We start from the raw sequence: 10000 nt of genomic DNA on the forward strand, positions 1-10000 counted from the left end.
CCCTGACATGAGTCAGCGTTATGAGTCTCAAACCTTGACGTGAGCCAGCGTTATGAGTCTTAAACCCTGACATGAGTCAGCTTTATGAGTCCTAACCCCTGACATGAGTCAGCGTTATGAGTCTTAAACCCTGATTTGAGTCAGCGTTATGAGTCTTAAACCCTGACATGTTTCAGTGTTATGAGTCCTAACCCCTGACATGACTCAGCATTAAACCCTGACATGAGTCAGCATTATGAGTCCTAAACAATGACATTAGTCAGCATTATCAGTCTTAAACCATGACATGTTTCAGTGTTATGAGTCCTAAACAATGACTTGAGTTAGCATTATGAGTCTTAAACAATGACATGTTTCAGTGTTATGAGTCCTAAACCCTGACATGAGTCAACATTATGAGTCTTAAACCCTGACATGAGTCACTATTATGAGTCCTAAACAATGACATGAGTCAGCGTCATGAGTCTTAAAACCCTGACATGTTTCAGTTTTATGAGTCCTAAACCCTGACATGAGTCAGCAATATGAGTCCTAAACAATGACATGAGTCAGCATTATGAGTCCTAAACCCTGACATGAGTCAGCGTTATGAGTCCTAAACCCTGACATGTTTCAGCATTATGAGTCCTAAACCCTGACATGAGTCAGCGTTGTGAGTCTTAAACCCTGACATGAGTCAGCTTTATGAGTCTTAAACCCTGACATGAGTCAGCTTTATGAGTCTTAAACCATGAAATGAGTCAGCGTTATGAGTCTTAAACACTGACATGTTTCAGTGTTATGAGTCCTAACCCCTGACATGACTCAGCATTAAACCCTGACATGAGTCAGCATTATGAGTCCTAAACCATGACATGTTTCAGTGTTATGAGTCCTAAACAATGACTTGAGTTAGCATTATGAGTCTTAAACCATGACATGTTTCAGTGTTATGAGTCCTAAACCCTGACATGAGTCAACATTATGAGTCTTAAACCCTGACATGTTTCAGCATTATGAGTCCTAAACAATGATATGAGTCAGCATTATGAGTCTTAAACCATGACATGTTTCAGTGTTATGAGTCCTAAACCCTGACATGAGTCAGCGTTATGAGACCTAAACCCTGACATGTTTCAGCATTATGAGTCCTAAACAATGACATTAGTCAGCATTATGAGTCTTAAACCATGACATGTTTCAGTGTTATGAGTCCTAAACAATGACATGAGTCAGCGTCATGAGTCTTAAACCCTGACATGTTTCAGTGTTATGAGTCCTAAACCCTGACATGAGTCAGCATTATGAGTCCTAAACCCTGACATGTTTCAGCGTTATGAGTCTTAAACCCTGACATGTTTCAGCGTTATGAGTCTTAAACCCTGACATGAGTCAACATTATGAGTCTTAAACCCTGACATGAGTCAGCATTATGAGTCCTAAACAATGACATGAGTCAGCTTCATGAGTCCTAAACCCTGACATGAGTCAACATTAGTCCTAAACCCTGACATGAGTCAGCTTCATGAGTCCTAAACCCTGACATGAGTCAGCGTTATGAGTCTTAAACCCTGACATGAGTCAGCATCATGATTTAACACATTTTTTTGTCATGAATATATTCACAAAACACGAATATTCTGCGTTACAAGGCCAATATTTTGACTTAGTACATGCATCGACTTATTAGGTTGTGCGGAACGTGTTGAGCTGCGTCTGTATTTCTAAAATAACACGAAACCTTCAACCTCAACAAAAACTTCCTTCTTACCTTTTCCAATAAAAGACCTAGACATATAATACTCGGAGGCAGTCGCACTCGTTTGGACATCACCTCTGCTGCAGTTGAGTGATTTTGTAGAAGGACACCAAAGGTTCCTCTACATCCTGAGAAGAAGCTGTTTGGTCTTTACCTTTGGTTCCCAGCTTGGCCTTGGTCTCCAGCAGCGCCTGTTGAACCTGCTGGGGCTGAGTGATGTCCACCTGCAGCAGGGTGAGGCGGGGGGAGCCGCTCCTCTGCAGCTCTCTGGCTCCGTCTCCTGAAAGGTCCAGCACTGTGGCGAACACCTCGAAGCCCAGAGCGTCCAGACGCTTTGCTGCCGCATTCCCAAATCCAGAGTCACATCCTGCAAGGACACAAGGACGACTTTTCATCACGTTTAATACCAAAGAATTAAGGATTTCACAGGTGCTTATGCTTCTCAAAAGTGACTTCAGCCACGTTGTCCTCTATCACAGAAGAGATGTTTTTATATTCTTATTAGGCAACACGAAGTAAAACTCTGTGCACACAACCAGCGGGGGATACTGCCGGTGATTAATGACGCGTGTTCGTCAGCAGTGTACCAACTGTAGATTATTGTCCAATTTATATTTTTGTAATATTTTGCAGCAGTCTTGATCATTAATGGATGTTGCCTGTCACATCAGATCTGCTCTCAGATCTCTCTCTTCAGCTCTCTCCCGTTCTGTCTGGCTGGACGCCCGGCAGATGTTTGGAGAACAGGCAGGTTTGGACAGGCTGGATCTGGCACTTCCGCTCTCTAACATTAATCCATCAGCACAAATACACACAAAGTAAATAATTTACCGCCTCAACGTTTTAATTACAGTTTACTCGTCTGCTGTCACTCAGCCACACTGAGGTCTGTGGAGCGATTATTACACAAGATGTAGTTTTAATTCAGTTATTATGTTTCCTCTTGTTTCTCGGCACCGAACTCACAGCGACGCCCATTCAAAGAAAAAGCTTTTAGTTTTTTAATAAAGAATGAAGGTAAATCAACAGGTGTTGTTGCATTTGTTTAATCGGTGACGTAAATAAAGTTTCCTGCATTAAAATGATAATAATTTTTCGTCCTCCAACCCCATCTCCTACAGAACCACGTTATAATAAAACTAAACATGTTTTAAACATGTGGTTAACGTAAATAAAATTAAAATAAAAACCCATTTAAACTACTTGGTAATTTAAGAAAAATATCATATTTTGGTTTTAAATAAGCAGCTTTGAAGCAACGTCTCCTGCGGGAACTTCTACCGACTTTGATTAGAAACGTATTTGTGCTCCGTAAAAAACAAACGTAATCTGTTTCCCTCTAAAGGTAGTTGAGAAGATTCAAGATGTTTAGAGTCACTCCGGTTATATACTATAGTACAGTCGTGTGAACAATAATAATAAACCAGCGTCTCCAGTATTTGTGAGCCATGACAGTTGCCCACTTGAGGGGCGTTCACATGAACTATCTCATTCTTCACATTATTATGAATGCAGCGCAGACGCCCGAACTCGCAATGTTAACGAAGCGTAAAATAAAGCGCGTCCGCCCCGAGATCCGGATCCGCTCCAACATTTGATGAATTCCTCCTCGGCCCAGATTCTGCAGTTTTTTATAGTAAATATTTGGAATATTTAGTCAAAAGAATCTTAATATCTCAAGATAAAAGCTGGAATTTCTTTAGAAATGCAGTTGGAATAGTTTGAGAGAAAAACTTGAATATTAAAAGCTCTCTGCTTCTGCTGTGCATGGCGCTCTGGTGTCCGACAGCTGGATTATTATTCCATAATAAAAGTGAAATGTACTTCCAGTGTGAAGCCGCTCAGTTTAAGGTTTCCGACGTGTGCACATATGTTTTCTCTGAAGGGAGCCTCAGATCTGTCACGTACGCAGCTCTCACACTTTCCCAGAAGTCCCAGCACCTACAACCTGATCCCTGGCGGTACTCGCTGTTCTGTTTGTTCTTTTGTGCAGCGGGTGTCTGAAAGAGCTCTGCTGGCGAGAGCGTGGAGGCGTTGGCACGCCGCTCCACTCCGTGTCCTTGGAGGGTTTCCAGAGTCACGTCCCCGAGAAGAAAAATAGAGCCAGAAATAAATCCCAGAGCTAAACTCCACATTACAGAAACACAGTGTACACCTGACTGTAGCCACACACACACACACACACACACACACACACACACACACACACACACACACACACAGGGTTCAGGTTTCATGCTGTCAGGTCTCTTGGCTCCCACATGTTCTCAGAAGTTTTAAACTCTCAGCAGCACTTTGAGCTCTGATAAATATTTTAGGTTTAGATTATAATATTTCACATGTTCCTGTACAGCTTCTCTCCGGATTATCTACTTATACTCTATATATAATATATACCCCACACTACCTTATAATAGTGCCACTAATGCTCACTGATATACTTCATGCTTTCTCTACACGTCTTTGGATGAAGAACATTTGTGTTGTGCAGCCTCGGTACAGAATATTTAGACGAAAAAGTCTATAAAATATTACGAGAGTCTGAAGATAGTTTAGTATCACAGACAGTTATTACAGATGACTGCGTGTAGGATCGTCCTGGGAGAACGAGGGGCTGCGAGGCCTGTGAGGGGCTGTGAGGCCTGCGAGGGGCCACGAGGTCTATGAGGGCTGTGACGGCCGTGAGGGGCCATGAGGCCTGTGAGGGGCCGTGAGGCCTGCGAGGGCTGTTACGGCCGTGATGGCTGTGAGGGGCCGTGAGGGGCCGCGAGGCCTGTGAGGCCTGTGAGGGCTGTGACGGCCGTGAGGGGCCGTGAGGGCTGTGAGGGGCTGTGACGGCTGTGACGGCCGTGAGGGGCCGTGAGGGCTGTGAGGGGCTGTGACGGCCGTGAGGGCTGTGAGGGGCTGTGAGGGCCTGAGGGGCCCCAGAGGAAGGAACAAACATGCAGACGAGCACGGAGAGGTCGAAACACACATCTGTGTCGGGGAGGAGGCTCCACATCTGCAGCTGCACCGTCAGTCACAGGTGACAGAAGCTTCTTCTTCTCTGTCATAATAACTGGTGACATGATGTAACCTGCACTTCATTACTCACATTAACACAATTACTTTTTATATTACAAGTGTTCATGTTTAAATTTGTAAATGAGGCATTATGCAATGTAACTGTTGGTGACTTTAAATCTACACACACAAAGTTAGAAACACAAACTCTGATGTTCTGATGTTTTCTTTACATTCGACAGAAAACTTTTGTATATCAAAATTATGAGAGAAAATGTGAATATGAAATAATTCAAACTCATTTTCAATATTGTTTTGAGTAGTTTGTTGATGCTGTGTAACTTGTGCCTGACAGAAAGGATCTTCCTCAGATAATAAGTGAACCTGCAGAGGTGAGAGGACAGCTGTCTGCGGAAGGTCGAGCACGTTTTATTAAAAAGCTTCAGGAGAGCCATGTGCTGCGGGCGAAAGGTCAGGAGGTCTTACTGTACAGCAGGGAGACACCTGGAAGTCATCTCCGCTGCAACAACATGAAGCACGACGTCATCCCTGAAACAGGAACCACGAGGACCAGAGGACCCGAGAGGTCGCACACAGTTCACACTCTCAGTGGGCCTCTCACATATCTGGAGTGTCTATATACATAGATACATATATATACTGTTTATATATATATACTGTATATAAATATGAATATATATATATATATATAAACAGTATATATATATATATATATATATATATATATATATTTATAGTGTATATGTATATGTATATATATATATATATATATATATATATACTGTATATATATATATATAAACAGTATATATATATATATATATATATATATATATATATTTATAGTGTATATGTATATATATGTATATATATATATATAAACAGTATATGTATATATATATATATATATATATATATATACAGTATATATATATATATATAAACAGTATATATATATTTATATTTATACTGTATATGTATATACAGTATAAATATATATATACTGTTTATATATATATATACTTTATATATATATATACATATACAGTATAAATATAAATATATATATACTGTTTATATATATATATATATATATATATATATATATATATATATACTGTATATGTATATATATATATATATATATACATATACAGTATAAATATAGAGAGGGGCGGAGCTGTCGACTGATCAAGGGGTGGGGGAAGACTCTGGACGGACCTGGTAAACCCAAACGGGTAGTGCGGGTGAACTGGGAACATCTGGAGGAAGCCCCTGTCCTGGGGATCTTTAACTCACACCTCCGGTGGAGCTTTTCAGCCATCCCTATGGAGGTTGGGGGCATTGAACCTGAGTGGGCGATGTTCAAAACCTCTATTGCTGAAGCTGCGGTGATGAGCTGTGGTCTCAAGGTCTTAGGTGCCTCAAGGGGCGGTAACCCTCGAACACCGTGGTGGACCCCGGTGGTCAGGGAAGCCGTCCGACTGAAGAAGGAGTCCTTCCGGGTTATGTTATCCGGGAACACTCCGGAAACAGTTGCAGGGTATCGAAGGACTAGAAGGGCGGCAGAGGCAAAGCAGCGGGTGTGGGAGAAGTTCGGAGAAGCTATGGAGAAGGACTTTCGGTCGGCACCAAGGTGCTTCTGGAAAACCATCCGGCACCTCAGGAGGGGGAAGCGAGGAACCATCCAAGCTGTGTACAGCAAGGGTGGGACCCTGCTGACTTCAACTGAGAAGGTTATCGGCCGCTGGAAGGAGCACTTTGAGGAACTCCTGAATCCGACTAACATGCCCTCTATGGTTGAGGCAGAGCTGGAAGCTGATGGGGGACCATCGTCAATTTCCCTGATGAAAGTCACTGAGGTAGTCAAACAACTCCACAGTGGCAAAGAAGCAGGGGTTGATGAGATCCGTCCAGAAATGCTGAAGGCTTTGGGTGTTGAGGGGCTGTCTTGGTTGACACGCCTCGTCAACATTGCGTGGAAGTCTGGGACAGTGCCTAGGGGTTGGCAGACCGGGGTGGTGGTTCCCCTATTTAAAAAGGGGGACCAGAGAGTGTGTGCCAACTACAGGGGTATCACACTTCTCAGCCTCCCTGGTAAAGTCTACTCCAAGGTACTGGAAAGGAGGGTTCGGCCGGTAGTCGAACCTCTGATTGAAGAGGAACAATGCGGATTCCGTCCTGGTCGTGGAACAACAGACCAACTCTTCACTCTCGCAAGGATCCTGGAGGGGGCCTGGGAGTACGCCCATCTGGTCTACATGTGTTTTGTGGATCTGGAGAAGGTGTATGACCGGGTCCCCCGGGTGATACTATGGGAGGTGCTGCGGGAATATGGGGTGAGGGAGTCACTTCTGAGGGCCATCCAATCCCTGCACGCCCAAAGCGAGAGTTGTGTCCGGATACTCGGCAGTAAGTCGGACTCGTTTCCCGTGAATGTTGGCCTCCGCCAGGGCTGCGCTTTATCACCAATCCTGTTCGTGATTTTCATGGATAGGATATCAAGGCGTAGTCATGGAGGAGAGGGGTTGCAGTTCGGTGACCTGAGGATCTCATCACTGCTCTTTGCAGATGATGTGGTCCTTATGGCATCATCGGTCTGTGACCTTCAACAGTCACTGGATCGGTTCGCAGCCGAGTGTGCAGCGGTTGGGATGAGGATCAGCACCTCCAAATCTGAGGCCATGGCTCTCAGCAGGAAACCGGTGGATTGCCTACTCCGGGTAGGGAATGAGCCATTACCCCAAGTGAAGGAGTTCAAGTACCTCTGGGTCTTGTTCGCGAGTGAGGGGACAATGGAGCGAGAGATTGGCCGGAGAATCGGAGCAGCGGGGGCGGTATTACAGTCACTTTACCGCACCGTTGTGACGAAAAGAGAGCTGAGCCAGAAGGCAAAGCTCTCAATATACCGGTCGATCTTCGTTCCTACCCTCACCTATGGTCATGAAGGCTGGGTCATGACCGAAAGAACGAGATCACGGGTACAAGCGGCCGAAATGGGTTTTCTCAGACGGGTAACTGGCGTCTCCCTTAGAGATAGGGTGAGAAGCTCAGCCATCCGTGAGAGACTCGGAGTAGAGCCGCTGCTCCTTTACGTTGAAAAGAGCCAGTTGAGGTGGTTCATCTAGTAAGGATGCCACCTGGGCGCCTCCCTAGGGAGGTGTTCCAGGCACGTCCAGCTGGGAGGAGACCCCGGGGAAGACCCAGGACTCGGTGGAGAGATTATATCTCCTCACTGGCCTGGGAACGCCTCAGGATCCCCCAGTCGGAGCTGGAGGATGTGGCCCGGAGAAGGGAAGATTGGGGTTCCTTGCTGGAAGCTGCTGCCCCCGCGACCCGATCCCGGATAAGCGGTAGACGATGGATGGATGGATATATATATACTGTTATATATATATATTTATATATTTATACTGTATATATATATATATATATATATATATATATATATATAGTATATATATATATTTATACTGTATATATATATATCTATATTGTATATAGATATATATATATAAATATTTATACTGTATATATATATATTTATATATTGTATATATATCTATATTGTATATATATATTTATACTGTATATATATATATTTATATTGTATATAGATATATATATATATTTATACTGTATATATATATATATTTATATATTGTATATATATCTATATTGTATTTATATATATATATTTATATATTGTATATATATATATTTATACTGTATATATGTATATATATTGTATATGGATATATATATATTTATACTGTATATATATATATTTATATATTGTATATATATATCTATATTGTATATATATATTTATACAGTATATATATATATATATATATTTATATTGTATATAGATATATATATATATATATATATATATATATATATATTTATACTGTGTATATATATATATATATTTATATATTGTATATGGATATATATATATATATATATATATTTATACTGTATATATATATATATTTATATATTGTATATATATATATATATATATATATATTTATACTGTATATATATCTATATTGTATATAGATATATATATTTATACTGTTTATATATATATGTATATATTGTATATAGATATATCTATATATATACAGTATAAATATATATATATTTACACTGTATATATATATATTTATACTGTATATATATATATATATATATATATATATTTATACTGTATATATATATATTTATATATTGTATATAGATATATATATATATCTATATTTATATAGATATATATATAAATATATATAATATATATATATATTTATATATTGTATATATATATATATATATATATATATATATTTATATTTATATTTATACTGTATATATATATTTATATATTGTATATATCTCCAAATGTGAAAACCTTTTTCAATGTGGTGGCGTTGTCATGGTGACGTCGTGATACAGCGAGCGACACGGGACGTGGAATAAGCGCAGTTAAAGCAGAGCGTCTGCTGCTGATCTGAGTCCTCCGGTCTCTCCCGAGGCCTAACACTGCGCTACAAAGGCAAGTGTTATGAGACACAACGCTAGCAAAGGCAAATCGTTAGCCAGCATTTAGCCGGAGTGTGACTCGCATGGATCGGGCTCCCGTTGGTGATCCGGCCAGCGGCGCTCAGCGAGCCCTGTGACTCCAGCGCTCATCTCTCCAGGAATGTCTTTGTACAACAGTTCAGCTTTCTGAGAGCTTTACTCTCCTTCCTCTTATTCCAGAGGGACCTCGCTCTGACCTTCTGCAGTTTTCAGCCAATTAAGAACTGATTGAGATTTCGGGCCTGGACCGGTTTCAAGTCTCGTTTTAGAGATCGCCTGTTTTACTGCGTCCACGCCAGCGCTCGCCAGGCCACGAGCGTGGGATGGCTTCCAGACTGTAATCGGAGCTAAAGCGACGCTGAAACAGCGATCAGAGGATGGAAGTGGAGCTGTTGTATAACACTTTGTGTTTGCATGGAGTCCTGTCTGCAGTTTGTGGAGGACACGTGGAAAGGTGGCCTCTTGAGTCAGCAGTAAACGTTGGTCTGGTTTCAGATTACCTCCAGTCCACACCTGTCAACATTGTAATTTCAAAATAAGGGAAATCTCTTTGCCGGACTCCGCCCATATTTTAACAGCTCTCAGCCGCCAATGTAAAGTAAACACATAAGGGACGGTATATACATTCAGGAAACACATGTTTATTTAAAG

General features: G+C 41.3%; 1 protein-coding gene across 1 annotated transcript in view; it reads right to left on the bottom strand.

The window, feature by feature from the left end:
* Positions 1 to 10000, bottom strand: part of hsd11b2 (hydroxysteroid (11-beta) dehydrogenase 2) — a 25857-nt gene that overhangs the window by 12442 nt on the left and 3415 nt on the right. Inside the window, exon 2 of the mRNA XM_029427012.1 lies at positions 1893 to 2105. Within this exon, the coding sequence (XP_029282872.1) occupies positions 1893 to 2105 (213 nt within the window). The remainder of the gene's footprint in view (positions 1 to 1892; positions 2106 to 10000) is intronic.

Source organism: Cottoperca gobio, unplaced genomic scaffold (genome assembly GCF_900634415.1).
Source record: "Cottoperca gobio unplaced genomic scaffold, fCotGob3.1 fCotGob3_284arrow_ctg1, whole genome shotgun sequence".
Lineage (NCBI taxonomy): Eukaryota > Metazoa > Chordata > Actinopteri > Perciformes > Bovichtidae > Cottoperca > Cottoperca gobio.